Here is an 18,871-nt window from a genome sequence, read left to right as displayed (position 1 = left end):
CAACCGCTGCTAGCCTCTTGTCATCTTTCTCGAACTTTTAAGACAGGAAGCTTCGGCGGATCTTTCGAGTTAGGACAAGGGCGTATTGGTCAAAGAAAAGTAATGCGTTTTTCGGATTGTAATTCTCAATTTCCAATCCCTCTGAGGAGTGGAATTTGAGAATTGTCCAACTAAACAGGGCTTACTTCGCGGGAAAGGCTTTCTTTTTTTTTTTTTTTTTTTTTTCTTTTTTTAATACTACTTGAAATCGTTTGAACCCAATTACGTGTATCATACACATATTTTTAACGACAGGAATCACCACTGTTTCAATAATATTGAAATAACGAAGAAATATTCTTGTGAAATTTTATTGAAATTATACTTTCGATACAAAAGATCGTCGTTACCTCATAGACTAAATAATAGGTACGTAATAATCTCTGTGAGCACCGTACTTTCAGAATTTTTGTCGAACAGACCTGTGCACTTGGCAGAAAAGGTAGACGTTCAGCTTTGGAATAGTAAAATATAAACTAGACGTAGAAAAAGACTTTCATTGAGACGTTTCTAAATTCGGCCCATTATCAAGATGACGGTTCGTTGTTCTTGTAGAAGCACTGAAACATGAATTCACACAGCGTTCAAAATTCCCTTCTGCACTTCAGTCTTCTGCTTCGTTCCTCACTTACGTCCTTTGCCACTTCCGACAGAGTATTCGCCATCGCAGCCCCCGTCTGTTCCACCATACTGTAAAAATATCCTTTCTTTTGCAATAACACGTACGGATGATCGTATTCCTAGAAAGAATTAATTAATAACATTGTGAAATAAATCTAACTAGATAATGTATGCAAAGTTTTCTTAAAAAGGTGATAGCGAATCAGTTGCAAAGTTTGCAGCAAGAACGAGGCAGTAACTTCACTGTCGGCTAATTGAAAATTAGAAATTGTCGATACACGCGCTATAAAATTCATAATGATAGGCTCGTGTTAATAAACTTTTACTTGGAGCGAACGCCGACTGCCTCTTTGTTGCAGCAAAGTCCCTTCGGTCTAAATTTCTAAATAATCCAACGTATAATTACTACTAGGCAACCCTGGTCCATCACAAGTATCTTATCACTGTCCATTATGGTATTTAATCTATGCGCTATAGTGATTACAGTGCAATCCATAAATTTCTTCCTGACGGTCTGCTGAATCAGGGAATCGGTTTGCGGGTCAACGTTAGCAGTGGCCTCGTCAAGTACCATAATCTTGTTGTTTCTGACGAGCGCCCGGACGAGGCACAACAGCTGGCGTTGCCCGACGCTAAAATTCGACCCTTCCTCCGACACCTTGCTGTTCAAACCGGCCGCCATTTCTGCGATCGTCTCTTTCAGCTCTACTTCCTGCAACGCTGCCCATAAAACGTTGTCGGAATATTCCTCGAAGGGATCCAGGTTTCGTCGGAGGCTGCCGCCGAACAAAACTGGCTCCTGAGGTATGATACTGATCTTCGAACGGAAGTCGTGCAACGCAATTTTGTCGGTGGCCATACCGTCGATGACAATTTCCCCTTCTATGTACGCTAGCCGAAAGAGGGCGCTAATTAACGACGTTTTGCCAGCGCCCGTTCTCCCGACCACACCCACTTTCTCCTTCGGCATTATCACGAAAGTGATGCCGTTCAATGCGTAAGCACTTTTAGGCCCGTACTTCAGCCGAACGTTTTTGAACTCGACGAGACCTTTCGTCGGCCATTCATCCGGCGGCTTCCTCTCCGGTATACTGGACTCGAGGAATGGCTCTTCCTCCAAGTTACTGTACTCCAACACCCTTTCGATAGACGTCATTTGATTCTCCAGTTCACCGGTCTGTCTCATGCCCCATTGCAAAATTCCAATGACCCCGGTCACCTGCGTGATCACCAAACCAATGTCACCGGCGATGGCGAGGTCATCGAACACCAAAAACATGATCACAATCACCGCCACGTAGACCAAGCAGAATATCTCGATGTAGAGACCGAAGGCTCGCGAGAGGGAAACAAATATGAACCACGTCGATGTGTGAAGATCCTGACGGTTGTCGAAGTCCTCCGTTACTATCTTCTCAGCTTTGAACGCTCTGATCGTCGCTAGACCCTGCAGCGTCGCGCCCACATGATCGAACACCGGCGAACGGGCTGAAAGTTGTTGCTGTTGATCGTTTTTCGTTGTCGAACATGCAAAATGTTACTTACTTGTACCCTCCATTCGTTTGACAGCGCGACTAGTTGTAATGTAGACGACTCGTATGTAATAGAAAAGGACGATGACGAAGCTTGTTGGTATCAACAGCCACGCGTTCACCGTAGCAAGGATCACTATGGTTCCCGTGAAGCTTAGGAACATTACGATAACATCGAACATGGTAAAAGGCAGTTTCTTGTCGATGATACCGATGTCTTTGGAAAACCTTAAAACAGAAACGATACTGTTAATATCGACTCGAATTGGAAATAATAATGTTTCTCGAATAGTATTACAGCGTTCGTAAGTATTTGGACACTGTACGCAGTTCAAATGAATGTTATTTTATGTCTAATTTTGTCTACACAATAATTGAGACTAATTTTGAATAATTGAATTATTATTTCAATTACAGAATAATTGAATTATTATTGAAGTATTATTATTATAATTCCAACTACTCGCGACTGGTTGCAAGCTACAAGTTTTTACCTATTCAATATCCGTCCAGCAGGATTCGTGTTGTAAAAGTACATCACAGCTCGTACGATGCTACGGAACATCTGCGTGTGCAGATTCTTCGAGGCTCGCATGCAGACCGTGTAGTACACGAACGTTTGTACAATGTAGATGCTGACGATAGACACGGTTATACCGCTATAAAAATAAATGATACTCTGGCGGGACAGAGATCCGTTCCATTGAAAGTCCATCGTGCCGTTTTCAATCGCGGTCCACGACGCCATTTCTGTGTTCACCCAGAATGTGAGCAAAAGGTCGCTGCCGTTGGCCATCGATTGACTCAGTACGAACAGCAACGCCATGAAGAAAAGCAGAAACACGTTTTTACTCGCTTTGCAATAGGCAAGGAAAACCTTACTGGACATTCTCCCCCTCGATCTTGTTTCCGCCACGTCGACAGGTTCCTCTTCCTTGATCGCGTCCTCTTCTTTCTCCATCGTTTCGTCCATCGTTCGCCTCTTCTCCTTGTTGGCTTTCGCCTCGTTCGATTCCTTTTTGTCCTCGACCTCTTGGAAGATCTTCATAAAGTCCAGGTTCATGCTTTGCAACTCCTCGAAGCTGCCTCTCGCTTGAATGCTGCCGTTGTTCATGACGATTATCTGATCGGCAGCCTTCAGATACTGTATCTGATGGGTGACCACGATCCTGGTCTTTTCCTTGAGGAAGCCACATATGCACTCGTCCACGATACGACTGCCGACGTGCGTGTCGACCGCTGATAGAGGATCGTCCAAGAGGTAAATGTCGGCGTCGATGTACAACGCTCGTGCCAAGTTGACTCGTGCTCGTTGACCGCCGCTTAAATTGATCCCCCTCTCGCCAACCATCGTTCTATCTTTGTGCGTGAACGAATCGATATCGCGCGTCAACTGACAGACGCGGATCACCTCGTTGTAACGAGCCTCGTTCATCGGATGGCCAAAGAGAATGTTCTGCCTGATGGACGAGGCGAAAATCCACGGTCGTTGATCCGCGAAGCTTATTCTTCCGCTCGTTTCTAGAACACCCTCCTTCAACGACAGTTCGCGAAGTATCATTTGCAGCAAGCTGCTCTTCCCGGAGCCTATCTGACCAATCACCGCTATGAAACTGCCGGCTTCAACCGTCAAGTTGATATTTTGCAACGTGTCGCTGTCTCTCGACTCGTCCCACTTGGCAGTGACGTCTTTCAAGTGAATAGGAACCGACTGCGTTGCATCCTGCGTCGGAATTTTCTGTGCGGTGGAGACTTCAGGGTACATCATGAATTTCTCCAGTCGTTTGACAGACACCAGCGCTTCTGCCAGTTGATGAACACCTGCGCGACATTTGCTTCATTAATTTAACAAACGTTTTCGTGACGAGGGGTAAATTTTGTGGTGAGTAAATGGTAAACAAGTCACGACGCTAAAAGTTGAATTAGTGTATATAGCTGTTAATTTGATGTCAGGTTGTCAAAGAGTAACTTACTTAAAGCGAAACCAATGGTCATAGAACTTCCTAAAATAGTGCAAAATGCTGACATCATAAACACTTTCTCAGCGTTGATATTGTTGCCGGATAAAACGTACGTTAATATGGCGATAAATAAACTGACACGTGGAACGTAAATATCGAATGTCAAGCCAAATTGTTCAATGATCGAATACTTTTTTATCACGTTCACTTCTTTCCTGAAAATAGTGTATGTAGCAGTTTGCTGACTTCATTTTGACAGTTGTTCTCTTACCGTCTAGCCTTTTCGACAAGCAGCGAGTACGGCACTTCCCAAACGTACATCTTAATGATCTCTACACCGGCAATAATCTGATTCATCAATCTCAGCCTGTCGTCAGTCTTTTGAGCCGACCCGAGTGTCAGACGCGACACCTTCTTCCCAAAATACACTGAAAAGGTGAAATATAATGTAAACAAGTTTTGGTTCCTGCTCGAAAAATTTTCGGACGTATCAGAATTTCAAAAGAAACAATCATCCCTTCAAGGAAATGAATATTTCATATGAAATTCCATGAAGGACAATTATTCTTTGTATGTAATAATATATTATTATTCTTTAGAGCATTGAAAACGTTAATTGATTGTACTAGAAAATAACTGTAATCGTTATATTATTGTTAAAAAATAATTGTAACTAATTGTAAATAATAGTAAAGAGTTCGAAAAGTAAATAATTGTAAATAATTGTAGAGAGTTCGAAAAGTAAATAATTGTAAATAATTGTAAAGATTTCGAAAAGTAAATAATTGTAAGTAATTGTAGAGTTCGAAAAGTAAATAATTATAAATAACTGTGAAGTGTTCAAAAAGTAAATAATTGTAATTAATTGTAAAGAATTCGAAAAGTAAATAATTGTAAAGAGTTCGAAAAGTAAATAATTGTAAATAACTGTAAAGAGTTCGAAAAGTAAATAATTGTAATTAATTGTAAAGAGTTCGAAAAGTAAATAATTGTAAGTAATTGTAAAGATTTCGAAAAGTAAATAATTGTAAGTAATTGTAAAGAGTTCGAAAAGTAAATAATTGTAAAGAATTCGAAAAGTAAATAATTGTAAATAATTGTAAAGAATTCGAAAAGTAAACAAATATAAATGATTGTAAAGAGTTCGAAAAGTAAATAATTGTAAAGAGTTCGAAAAGTAAATAATTGTAAATAATTGTAAAGAGTTCAAAAAGTACAGGCTGCTCCAAACTTTTTGAGCAATCGAAGCTAAACGATTATCTTACGACATACTTATCTTTTGACACTTACTCTGTAATGGAATACACAATAGAAACGTTGTCATCCCTGTAAGTGCACCAAATCCAATCTCGCGGTACATGAGATACGCTATTACAACAATTTGAAGCGGACCAATCCATAAATAATGTATACTAAAGACAAAGTAATCGAGCCTATTAACGTCGTTGCTTAAAAAGTTTACCATCTGAAGACAGAGGATGACACAGAGTGGAATATAAAAACAGAGATGAAACTAAAATCATATGCAACAAACCGCAATTGACATGTTCTGTACCTGTCCAGCAGATGTTTCATTCTCAAATACAGAGTTACACAGTTTAAGCATCTTTCTGTAAATCAAGGCGCAAGACGCCACTCGAACTTTCATTCCCACGTGCGTGAGCGTCTGTAAGGCCCAATGGATAATGAGAGCGTCTACGAAAGGCAAAAGACAGAATCCTGTCGCGTAATAGTATATGTTATAGCCCCTGTCTTGTCTGTTTCCTGAGAAATAACGTAGCAATCCCGCGAGGAAGAACGGATTTGCGAGCCTAAAACGAGAAAAATTAGATTTATCTCTCTCCCGTTTTTTTTTTTTCATTTTTTTTTCATCTCTTTCTTCCATGTTACGGAACTTTCTCACCCTTCGCTTGGTGAATTTTGCAATAAACATAATAGCTCGGAGAAATTTCTGGTCATTTCTGGACAGGTTTCTCACTTCGCGTTTTGAAAATGCTTCTCTGCCACAGCGGAAAGGCAGCTTCATTTTTCAGTGAACCGCTTGAAATTGATCGAAGTCGATCGTTCAATGAAACTAGCGTCAGTAATTCACGATCGACTAGTGTTCGTAGTAATAAATTTTTGCGTACTTGAATAAGAAATTTCTATACACGAAGTCTATATCTATGATTTTCTTCGTTGCTACGAACTTTTTGACTGTTCATTAACGTCGTAACTAAACATGTTCTGATAACGTTCAGGTAACGTGTCAAAGAAGGCACGACGTAATTCTTTGTGAAGAACATAGGAATATATGTAGAATACGATTTTCTGCTTTGATACTTCGTTTTTTTGACAGAATCGAGTTTGAAAATTTATCAGTTATACTCGAATTTTGCTAATAGTAAACATAAAAAAATAATATTTTTATTCTATGCGTAAATGTAAGTAGATTACAATTTTCTGCTTTGATACTTCGTTTTTTGACAAGTTTGAAAATTTATCAGTTATATTCGAATTTTGATAATAGTAAACGTGAAAAAGAATAATATTTTCATTCTATGGGTAAAAGTAAGAAGATTACAATTTTCTGCTTTGATACCTCGTTTTTTGACAGAATCGAGTTTGAAAATTTATCAGTTACACTCGAATTTTGCTAATTGTAAAAATTTATCAGTTATACTCGAATTTTGCTAATTGTAAACGTGATAAAACATAATATTTTCATTCTATGCGTAAATATAAGTAGATTACAATTTTCTGCTTTGAGACTTCGTTTTTTGATAGAATTGAGTTTGAAAATTTATCAGTTATACTCGAATTTTAAACATGATAAAAAATAATATTTTCATTCTATGCGTAAATATAAATAGATTACAATTTTCTGCTTTGAGACTTCGTTTTTTTACAGAATCGAGTTTGAAAATTTATCAGTTATACTCGAATTTTGCTAATAGTAAACATGATAAAAAAATAATATTTTCATTCTATGCGTAAAAGCAGGTAGGATAAAATTTTTTTTGAAAAAATCGTTCTCAAGAAAATGTACCTTAAATATGTTCCGTAAATTCTTAAATTCGAGACGAACAATGTACAGCAATATCGTATCATATTCTTTGTTATTCTCTGTAGTTTTAGTGGAAGTCTTTCTATTCTTTGTTCAACCAGAAATTTCTGCGTGTATAACGTTGAAAATAATGAAAATTCTAACATGCACTTAAGTGAACAGTTAAGGAAGACATTCACTTTGATCTAATGCTAGTACACACATAACAAGCTTCTGATCACATCGATTATAGATTTTCACATTGATTATAGAATTACCATGAAACTGTTGTATTTGTAACCGTACCGTATAACGAATTCTAGAACGAATAAGCCTAGTCCAGTGAGCATGACTGTTTTACCGAAGCATTTGTAGAATACCCTAAACAAGCTTGGCTTCAATTTGTCTTTCTTCTTCTCGCATCGTTTCACCTCGTTCTCCCAATTCTTCACGATTTCCTGACCCAAATAGCTGCTCCTGTCCTCTCGTAACGGCGAATACAAATCTTCCTCTTCCAATTCTTTCTTGTAGCCGACGATCAACAGCTTGAGGGTCCACCTATTTGTTATTATTACAATTAATCATTCACGCGACTGACGAGGAAACTTTGAGAAATTCGAATAGAATATAATGTATTATGGAGGTGGTTTTACCAAAAAGTAAGAATGGACAGTACGTTGGCATTTTGACGCGGATTTTTCACTTCTTTCCTCTGATCTTCATCCATTTTCGCATGTGTAACCGTTCTTGATCATCTCAGTATTTTGATCAGTATTTTAAAAGATTCTGCAATAACTCTATCTCATTGCCTGAAATAATTAATTGCAATACTTTTGTTATGATTCGATATTAATATAATTAATATTTATATAAATGTTGTTACATAATTACATATATTCATATAGATATTGTTATTATCAGCTCTTACATGCAAAATATTTGATATTCATAAAATAGTATTTACAATATTTAAAAATGATAAAATTATAAAACATTTAGAATTATTTATCTATATAAATATTTATAAATATTTATCTATATAATTTATCTATATAATATTTATAAATATTTATAAATATTTATAAATATTTATCTATATAATTTATCTATATAATATTGATATGTATGTATATACATATGAGAGTATCATAATTCGCTTTTTATTAATTACTAATTTTGAAATGAATATTACAATATATTCACTGTTTTCTTGTCAAATATAATTCTATTAAAATTATGTAAAATTATGTCTCATCTCGTACTATTCTTCTCTTTAAACTTTTTTCTGTGGTTAAAGAGACAGAGAGAATGTGTGTTTAAAGGATGAGTCAAACGCGTCTGAGACACAAGATCTAATTAAATAAATAAACGCACAAATCTTGTATTTTATTTAAATCTAAGTCAGATCATGCGTCATACTCTAGTTTTAATTAGGCCTACTAATAAGATAAGGGAAAACAAAATCGGTCTTTATAAGATACTCGAGAATCCTTTGATCATTGAAGTCTCACGTTTCGAAATTAAGAATTTTTAACTTTCTTTCTTTCTGTTGAAAATCTTATTTTTTTTTTTTTTTTTTTGCAAAAAAAGAAATTTGGTTAAATATTTAAAGTTAAACTAAATGGAGAACTAGCCGAATGAATGAAAGATTGAATATTCGCAGAAAGAATTTTAATAATACGATTAAGTCATACGGCTCATTCTTCATATTTGTTTTGCAACATTCGATGAAAATAATCTCGTCTACTTTCAACATTTCGCCGACGTTGTTTAACAACAATATCTACACAGCACAGATTTTATCGATTGCAGAGTAAATTTATAGAACAGCGAGAAGAAAAATCGAGATTAATGAAAAAGGGCAATAACGTGTAATCTTACGCAAACAAAGTGCACGGAACTTGCCACTGTTTCATATGATTTATAAGAGTACACTGATTTTTGGAACTGGTTTATTTTCCTCGTCGTTTATCACGCGAACTCTTATCACGAAGCAGTGTCACGTAAAAAGCAACTGTGCGATACGATTGCAGAATGACACAAAAAAAGAAAAGGAAGAAAAAAAGAAGATAGACAATATAATATAATATAATCTTCATTTCTCGGATGACTTGAGACTGAATCATCCGCTCATTGACAATCCAAAGAAGTCCCGATATAAATGCTTAATTGTTTCTGAGTTTGTCATGCTATCGTTTCATTTTTGACAACTCAACAATTCGCATCTTCAATCTATTAAAGATATGACGCACCTGAAGAAATTTTTATACAGAATTTGTAATTCTTCGATGAACTTTCAGTTAGAAAGTCAAAGGAAAGGATCGAGGATCTTTGAAGAACAATTCGTCTATCAACGGTCTATCAATTCTGAAACGTCAGTGAAAACAACTTACTTGCCATGACAAGAATTATATCATTTGCCAGTGATAACAATTTGGAACAACATTTAAACCAAAGACTACCGTGATTTTCAAAATTAAATCACAAAAAGGAGGAAGTTTATATGTCGATTATATTCATATAGTTTTATAATCGAGTATTAATGTATTCAATTGATACAATCTATTTCTGCGATTTATTATATCGAATCAATTGTCATCTCATAGAAAAGGATTCGAGAATTATTGTCAATTTTAAAGGAACGAAAGGAATTGTTAGTATAAGATATGAAAAAAAATAGAGAGAATGGAAAGAAAAGAAGAGGCAAATTTTCGTCATCCGTTTCGACGGGCTCCATTGTTATTTGTTCTTTTTTGCATCATCTGTGTGTGTGTGTACGATTACAGGGCCGTATATCATACAGAAAATTCTTGCATCATCATTAATTCTTCTCGTTTATCAGTACACGTGTGTGTATCATAGACTATGTATTCAAGGTTGTTGAATCCTTCACCCGAAAAGATAATTCCTCACTTCCGTCTACAGAACGATTTTCCGCGAAATTTTCTTTCAATTTATTCAGCTGAATTCACACGTTTGTACATTTATTACGTAAAGTCGATTCCAATTTTACAATTTATACTTGATGAAACTCGACGTTTATAAATATCAATACTCACATTCTGTTTGTAATATTTTTCGTATTTATATACTTCATTAATTTGTATATATGTTAACTTAATTATAGATTAAATTGTTAGTTTAAACACATCGCTATTAAAAGTTTCGCCTATACGCACAGTTTGTTACGTGTTTCTTGAAAAAAGAAATCTAACAATCAAGTAATTGTTGATTAAGTAAATAAAGTTCTGAATGATTTACAGATCGAATAATGAATGTTATCAGTGAACTACTAGCTGAGGAATTACCTCGATGTATCTGAGGTTGAATCACAGACGAAAATAGATTTAAATTGTAGCGAGAAAACTGATTCATTAATCCACAGACTAGCGTGAAATTTAATTGTTTGTTACTTGAAGAGCAAATTTTCTTTATTGTCTTGTATCAGACGTTGATTCTTCCAATAATCCAGAAACAAGTATCCCAAATTTCTCATTTGCTGAGTTCTAAGAGTTTCAAGTTTAGATTTATCTTTGAATGAAAATTCCTAGATTTTTAAATTTATTCTAAATTGAATTTTAGAGCTGTACTTGCTGAAAAGGATACATTACAGAATGTACATATTTTAAAATTTGAAATTTCTTTCATGTCCAGAAAGAAAACACTTTTAACCTTCTTTTAACATTCTTCGTCTTCGTTTTCATTAAATTTAAAAAAGAAAACTTTATATAAAACTATTATAAAACTAATGTAAAAACTTTATACAAAAAACGAGCAACGAATCGTTCCAGGTGGCTAAAACATATCATGTTTCGAACAAATTTTTTACCTGAATCCAAGAGCTCAACGTGTATTTGGCCTACTGATTGCGTGTGTCACGTTACGGATTCGTAATATGCCTTTTTCCTCGCCAAAGAACAAAGCGTATACTGAGAATGTAACGTGGTTGATAGAAATGAGGAAGCTGCGCGACAATAAGGCAACATGTGGGACCTTGACTGCTCATTTAGTACATGAAGGTTTAGTCAAATATACCGAGAAATTTTCTTTCAATTGATTCTTGACCCGACCACGATTAATTTTGATTCCAGTCAATCGTACGAAAAAAATTCATCCGATTCTTTTGGAATGGACAGAGCAATGGAAAAATACCGACGATTCGAATTATTGAACGAAATTCTAATAGAGACAACGTAATTGAGCATTTCGTCTCGAAGATATTTCGTTCCCTCAGTACTCAAAGTTCATGCGCAGAGAGTATAAATATTTTTATATTTATCTTGAGAGTATAAATATTTTTATATTTATCTCGGAATTTCTTTACTAGAAGCACCACCATCTCTTTTGATAAAATAAATCTTTTCAAACGAGTTTCTGAAGAACACGAACAGTGTTTTTTCAATTGAATCTTTAATTATAATTATAATTTTAATTTTAATAATTTTATCTTTTGATCAATTATAATTATAATTTTCAATTGGAAATGTTAACACCTTCGGTCCTATACTATTATTTACAATAAATAAACATGACTTTTCTGTATTAATTTCATCATATTTATAAAATTATATCAATTTCATATCGCTTCATTAAAACTGTTCGTACACGTTCGACTCTCATTCGTACAAACTTCAATTTTATTTTTAATCAATTATAATTATAATTTTCAATTGAAAATATTAACACCTTCGGGCCTGTACTATCATTTACAATAAATAAACATGACTTTTCTGTATTAATTTCATAATTTTTAAAATTATATTAATTTCATATCGCGTATCGCTTCATTAAAACTCATTCGTTCACATTCAATTCGTACAAATTTCAATTTTATTTTTAATCAATTATAATTATAATTTTCAATTGAAAATATTAACCACCGGTCCTATACTATCATTTACAATAAATAAATTTTCTGTATTAATTTCATTATTTATAAAATTATATTAATTTCATATCGCGTATCGCTTCATTAAAACTCATTCGTACACGTTCGACTCTCATTCGTACAAACTTCATCGTACATCAAAAGACTCGGCATGAATCAACACCATGTATCACGTCTGCTATATGGATCAATGAACGTGTTGATATCACGAACAAAATATTTATATATTCTGTATATCTGTAATACTTGCATTTATTCAAAGAAACCACTTATATTTGTATTTACTCGAAGTTGTACCTATTTCGAAACACTAACAATAAGATCAGAGTATTTTATTGTTTCAACACGTGGCCCGGAGTAGCGAAATTTCACACGTTATCGTACCGTGTTTCGTGTAACACATCACAATGCTCGGTGCAGCAGAATCAGTTTAATCAAACGCTCGATATCTTTCCATTTCAGGGACACTTCTCCCTGAAATTCACTCTGCCTTTCTCCACGGGATTCAAGCGACGTTGAAACTAATTTGAATAAATCCAATTTTCCTATCCGCCGCTTGTCTCTGCTAACAGCTCTCAATTTCAACAAACGTTTCGCGACGAAACACGCTAAAAAGCGCCGTGCTACACGCCTAAATTACTTGTCATCCGCTTTTCCCTGTCTACGTATCATTAGAAAAAGATCGCGTCCAGTTAATCGCTTTGCTTCAGCGAGGAAGTAAGTTCCAAGTGCGTTTAAGTTTGTTCGTTTTTAATTTTAATCGCTCGGACAGAACTGAAGAGAAGTTCGAGAAACAAACTGTAATCGACGACTGAATTGCAATAATTGAGTAAGAAAGAAATTATCCGAGCGACAGTTGCAAGATAATAATTGGATGAAATGTGATGTGGATGACTCGGATAACCATCAATTTTTCCGTAGGAATAATCGTTGATCGATCACTGACATGATATGTATAGATAAGACGGTAGTCGGTAGATAATGGAGCCACAATTCGATTCAACGACGAAAGTTACTGCGATGAACGTAAGACGTGCTCTGTGTACTTTGTATACGTTTCAATTTTTCGTTTATCGTTCGTTCACACGGACGCGTTCCAAGTGACTGACAGAAGGAGGTTGAAGTGTTTTAATCAGTTTTAGAGGGAGTATCATACACGTATAGTGATATGATGGCTTTCGCGAAGATCACATTATATTTCAAAAATATATCGTGTCGCAACACGAGGATTGGATCTTGATATTTAATTTAGATTGAAAGATTTAGTTTTCTTTTTTTTTTTTTTTTTTAGATGATTAGTGATTTTGGAAATTCATTATCGTAGAAAAGATTATTTATAAGTTAGCGTGAAAAGGCTTACAACATTGTAGTATTTTTGATAATTGACTTATTCTATAATATTTGAAATTGATGACTGACTTATTCTATGATACTCTACGTCTGACATATCTGACGAAATTTCAAAAGAACTGTTTTTTTGTTACGATTGATACGATTTAATATTTTATATTTCTATTAACATGAAACAGTAACGACGATGCCTCTCAAAACATTCTTTTTTATGTAATCTGTACTAAAACAATGCACATTATTATTTTTATATAATCTCTCTTTTATATACTTCGTTTAGGAACTTTTGCAAATTTATTCATCTTAAATTTTCTGCAAATAACGAGTTCGATAATGGAACATTAACGAATTAATTTTAGTCATTCTTATTCCCATCATCATCATCATTATTAAACATAACTTTAGGCTCTTGCAAATGGTGTCGTTTCCAATTAAATTATATAATTGTTATCATCATTATTACCAGTGAAATACAACTGTCATTTCGTTTGATATTCTAGTATACAAAAGTCACAAACTAATCTATATAGCCATTCTTATTATTGTCATCATCATTATTACTAGATCCTTGCAAATGGCGACGGAGTTGTTCTCGACAAAATAACAACACTACAGTTCATTACGCTACAATTATTATTCTCATTGTCGCTGTTAAATACAATTGTCATTGCCGTTATTATTTCGTTTGATATTCCAAAATCACTGGCAGCTGTATTAATTTGCAACATTCACGTGTCACAGGGACACATGAACGAAAAAGTGAAAGACGTGTTCTTACTGAACGAACGCGTCTTTGAAATATTCGACTCATGGCCCTTGAGAAAAAGGTACACGAGGTTCATCATGTATATGTCGTATCTCAGTGTTCACATGGTCATAATGTACATGGACCTAATCGAGTCGTTTGGCAATCTCAAATCAATGGTGGAGAACATTATAGACACAACCTTGGCCACGGTTACGTATTACTTCTTATTTTTACTCCGATTCAACAAACTGATCGAACAGGCGATCGTCACTGTGAAGCAAGAAATGACCACGTGCAAGTTCGAGACATTGGAGGAGATGCGCTTGTACCTCGCGTATCACAAGATTTCGGATAAATTTGGTAGATACGCTATTTCAACGACCTTGGTGATAGCAACTCTCTGGTATCTCACACCTATGCTCCATCTGTTGAAGCCTCAATCAGGTACTTAACTAAATCGTAATTTAATCGTTACTGATCCTGATAAAATCAATCGGTAAATCGTTTTCTGACGATATTGTCGCGCGCGTGAGCTAACACTTGAGAGAAATGAGAGAAATAAAATAATATTCGGGGCTGTACTAACACGTAACTGATGGCACAATCGGACAGAAGGTGATTTTTAGATGCAGAAACCAAGTCGAAAAGAAAGAATACTCAAAAAAATATTTGAAGTTTAATTTATTATATATAATAAAAGTAATTTATATTAAAATAATTTTATTTATATTAAAGTAATTTATTTAATATAATATATTAAAAATCCCTGTTTAATATATTAAATATGTATATTATTTTAATATATTTAATATAATATTAAATATATTAAAATATTAAAAATAATAAATAATATATATTATTTATTTAATTTAATATATTTAAAAACCCTGTTCAATATTTAGTATAATATATTAAAATAATATATATATTTAATATATTTAATATAATATATTAAAAATATATTAAAAATTTTCGATCTATTTCTCTCGTGTATAATTATTATATATCCTACGTAATAATCACCCTGTATAATATTGAATGAAAATGCAAATGCAAATATAGAAGAGAAATGAACAATCTCGTCCGTGTGATATCATTTCAGGACAAAGTAACGGATCATCGAGTGACTATAAATTGCCCTTTCGTGTTCACGCTTTTCTCGATTATCAGAACGACCTTCAGAACTTTGTCATCATGTATCTGTACCAGTTCCCACTCGTGTTTCTAGCGTTAAACCATATAAGCGCCATCAGTACATTAATTAATCTGGTGTTACACATTTGTGGTAAATTCTCAATATTGTCGTACCGCATACGAAATATCCCCACGAATGTAAATGTTCATTTAGACAATGTGATTGAAGAATTCGTGGTCGCGCACATAAAACTGACGACGTGAGTATTTGAGCGTTTTATGTCGTTTCACTGCTTTCACTTCTGATACGCTTAAATAATTTAAATTAAACGATTACATTAAACTTTGAACTGAATAAATGTATCCCGGGGACAAAATTAGGTAAATATAATAGAAGAAACGATATAAGAAGACTGCAGGATGAAGCACACATAGATAGGACCTGAATATCTCTGTTGTTTTTAAAGATATGGGTAAATTTTGTTAATAAAAATTATTCAGTAACAAAAGTGGAGGATTCCAAGGTCGACTCCAATTTTTTTCAATGGAATCATTTATATTATTTTACCCGCTAATCAACACAGCTCGACATTCTCTGTAAAGGCTATCAGTTTAGGGGATATTTTATATATTTTGTAAATAATTTCAATATTATTTTATATCGGCAACCTATTAGAAATTTGGAAGATATTTCAATGCCGAGTCTGCAAAATTTATCGAGTGAGAGACAAGGAAAGATAGGGACAGTATTCTTATATTCATATTGTCCTTGTCTCCAAAATCAACAAAGATAGTTAGATGTTTTCATTGTATGTGTGCTCTATCCTGTACATAGCATATAATATCAAAATTTATAATATCTAATTATAATATAATTAAATAATTAATTATAATATATAATTTATAACACACGTACAGCTAACATTTTATTATTTTTTTGTATATTACTAATAATAATTATTATTGTGATCTATTGATATTAATATTTAAAACCTCATATAGAACAGTGAACTCCATCAATTCAGCCTTCCAAATTTTCCTTCTGCTGGAACTGTCGCAAACGAGCATTAGAATGGCTGTCCTCATATACATGATGCTTCTAGTACGTTCATCTAATCACACTTATCGTTTTTACATTGTCGATCGTGCAATACTTGTCTCACAGTTCAGCGAAATCACAGCGTCGAGTCGCAAAGTTCTAAATTCGAAATTCTTGAATTCGGAAATTTTCTAACAGACTCGGTGTGCACATTTTATTATTGATCGGCGCAGAAGTACAATTTAAGTACGACACAAGCATTTCTCAATATTTCAATTCAACATGTGAATTCTCAGATTCTAACTCGAGCTGATTTTCAATTTTTCAGAATCCATCGGGAAGTTTCGTAAACACTTTGACCTACTGTTTATACGTTTCAATAGTCGTGTTAATGTTGTACCTATACTCCTTCGTGGGTGAACGACTGTCGAACGAAGTATCTATCATTTGCAGTAGAGTGCAAAGATCCTCGACCAGATAGATCTTCGCATTTACGACGAGGAGAATAACTCTTATAACGGAATTACAATAATCTCGAGCAAAAAGTTTCTTAGTAAAAGAAATGTTTATTGATTTATTATTATTGAAGAGTGAAATAAGCATCGGATCATGTTGCGTCAGACACCCCGATGATAAAATTGTTTGCAATTTTGTCGAGCCTCGTTCGAGGTTCTTCATCAGATTTTTCATTCAGTTCTCTTTTTTTTTCTTTTTTTCTTTCACTTTAAATTACGAAACCTGTAGCTCACTTCAAATTACGATCGCGTGCTCGTGACACGTTCGAGATAACAAGTAAGTCATTCTAGAGTTAACCCCTTGCGCTGGCAACTGGTTTCGCGCGGACCGTAACGAGTGACCGAACCGTACACAATAATTCGTCGCTTTCTTTTACCTTTTCGAACTCGTCGGTATATATGATATCACTGGATAGAAATTATTAATAAACTTGTCTCATTCGTTTCGCCTGGGTCACTTTATTTTAAATATACTTAGAGCTGAGAAAATGTTGGGTTACGTTATTTTTAAATATACTTAAAGCTGAGAAAATGTTGCAATTTGGGACGAAAAGTTGTCGACGTGCGTGGGCACGTCATTCCAGCGCAAGAGGTTAAATGAATATGCACATGCACAAGCATGTTTGTTTGTTACAATATGTAACATAACTAATATCCCCTCTAATATCGATCCTCGAGATTTGTATAAACCGGAAATCGTAATATCTGTCTGCCGGGATACTTTTGCACGCACATTGTTTCAAACGATCGTACGAAAGAAACGAAAGCACGTGATTAAAAAATTTTTCATATTCAGTCCACGAAAGTGAGCGAAGCGTTCTACATTACGGATTGGAACGATCTATCGGTCCGCAATCAAAAGTTATTTCTTCTGGCAATGTCCGTTGGGCGACGAACTTTGCACGTCACTGCTGGAAAGTTTTACATCTTCTCCTTAAATGGCTTTATCGGTGTAAGCAAATATCAAAATACATATGTATGCGCGTGCGTGCAATTGTGCCTGCCTTTGTTAATTCTTCGAGTCTCTTCAGGTGTGCTGAATAATTTTGTACACAGAGTGTTAGAAGCAATTGCAAAGGATATATTTATAGGATCGAAAACAGTGAGAAATTCTTATGTAGAAAACTGTTATTAACTTTCAAATTGTAATTGCAAATTGTGTTACATTGCAAGAAATATATTCCAAATTCATATTTCTGAGATTAGAGAAGTAAAATATGTATAATTAAGATATTTAATTTAAATGATATATATTTATATAAATAACATACATACGATATCTAGAATAATATATACAGGGTGTTTCGTAACTTGCGGGAGCTGATTGTACGCCTAAAAATAATGAAGAAAAATATAAATGTATGTCCTATCTGTCTTCGTTTATGAGATATAATGAATTTTATAAACAGAGAAAACTCTAGTAAGCTAGTTTTACCAGGGATGATATATTCAATTTTCATAATAATCATAATTGGGATGAAGAAAACCCACATGTTATTGTGCATTCAAGACATCAACACCAAGTTTAGTTTAAACGTATGGGCAGGAATAATTGATAAATTTTTAATTGGATCTTTTTTTCTTGATGGGAAACTAACAGGCACAAAGTACGTTGATTTTTTGAGCACGCGTTTGCACGAAATATTAGAGAAAGTTCCACTCGATATTAGATTATTCGTATGCGGTTTATGCATGATGGAGCTCCGTCGCATTTTAGCCGAGTGGCTAGGCAATTTTTCAACACTTTGCAAATAAATGGATTGGTCGTGGAGGTGCTATTGCATGGCCTGCTCGTTCTCCGGATTTCAATCCATTAGATTTTCATTTGTCGGGACATTTAAAATCTATCGTATACGCAACATCGATTGAAAATGCCGAAATACTACGAAATAGAATAGAGCAAGGCTTCCGACAAATTCGAGAAACACCAGGAACGATAGAGAGAGTAACCAGATGAATGACAAGACGCGTGCAGGCTTGTCTTCAAATGCAAGCTGGTCATTTCGAGCATCTTTTGTA

General features: G+C 34.5%; 2 protein-coding genes across 6 annotated transcripts in view; one reads left to right on the top strand and one right to left on the bottom strand.

Annotated features, from left to right (window-relative positions):
• Positions 1–334: 334 nt before the first annotated feature.
• LOC122530431 (probable multidrug resistance-associated protein lethal(2)03659) overlaps positions 335–18,871 on the bottom strand; it is a 26,157-nt gene continuing 7,620 nt past the window's right edge. Inside the window, exons 1-12 of one of the 5 annotated variants that reach the window (XM_043657366.1) lie at positions 8,926–9,004; positions 7,832–7,987; positions 7,485–7,736; positions 5,709–5,964; positions 5,444–5,618; positions 4,425–4,581; positions 4,166–4,368; positions 2,687–4,013; positions 2,206–2,420; positions 1,067–2,148; positions 672–779; positions 335–599 (exon numbers count right to left, since the gene is read on the bottom strand). In XM_043657366.1, the coding sequence (XP_043513301.1) occupies positions 567–599; positions 672–779; positions 1,067–2,148; positions 2,206–2,420; positions 2,687–4,013; positions 4,166–4,368; positions 4,425–4,581; positions 5,444–5,618; positions 5,709–5,964; positions 7,485–7,736; positions 7,832–7,905 (3,882 nt within the window). In that variant the 5' untranslated portion in view covers positions 7,906–7,987; positions 8,926–9,004 and the 3' untranslated portion in view covers positions 335–566. Of the gene's footprint in view, positions 600–671; positions 780–1,066; positions 2,149–2,205; positions 2,421–2,686; positions 4,014–4,165; positions 4,369–4,424; positions 4,582–5,443; positions 5,619–5,708; positions 5,965–7,484; positions 7,737–7,831; positions 7,990–8,925; positions 9,005–18,871 lie in introns of those variants that run through there. The other 4 variants (XM_043657365.1, XM_043657364.1, XM_043657367.1 and 1 more) reach the window with 4 other exon arrangements.
• Positions 14,076–18,871, top strand: part of LOC122530440 — a 6,064-nt gene continuing 1,268 nt past the window's right edge. Inside the window, exons 1-5 of the mRNA XM_043657394.1 lie at positions 14,076–14,608; positions 15,267–15,558; positions 16,301–16,400; positions 16,666–16,683; positions 17,634–17,804. Coding sequence (XP_043513329.1) covers positions 14,164–14,608; positions 15,267–15,558; positions 16,301–16,400; positions 16,666–16,683; positions 17,634–17,804 — 1,026 coding nt within the window. The 5' untranslated portion in view covers positions 14,076–14,163. The remainder of the gene's footprint in view (positions 14,609–15,266; positions 15,559–16,300; positions 16,401–16,665; positions 16,684–17,633; positions 17,805–18,871) is intronic.

The sequence above is a fragment of the Frieseomelitta varia genome, unplaced genomic scaffold (assembly GCF_011392965.1).
Source record: "Frieseomelitta varia isolate USP_RPSP 00005682 unplaced genomic scaffold, Fvar_1.2 scaffold_342, whole genome shotgun sequence".
NCBI classification, from domain to species: Eukaryota; Metazoa; Arthropoda; class Insecta; order Hymenoptera; family Apidae; genus Frieseomelitta; species Frieseomelitta varia.
This window is presented reverse-complemented; position numbering and strand designations above follow the sequence as displayed.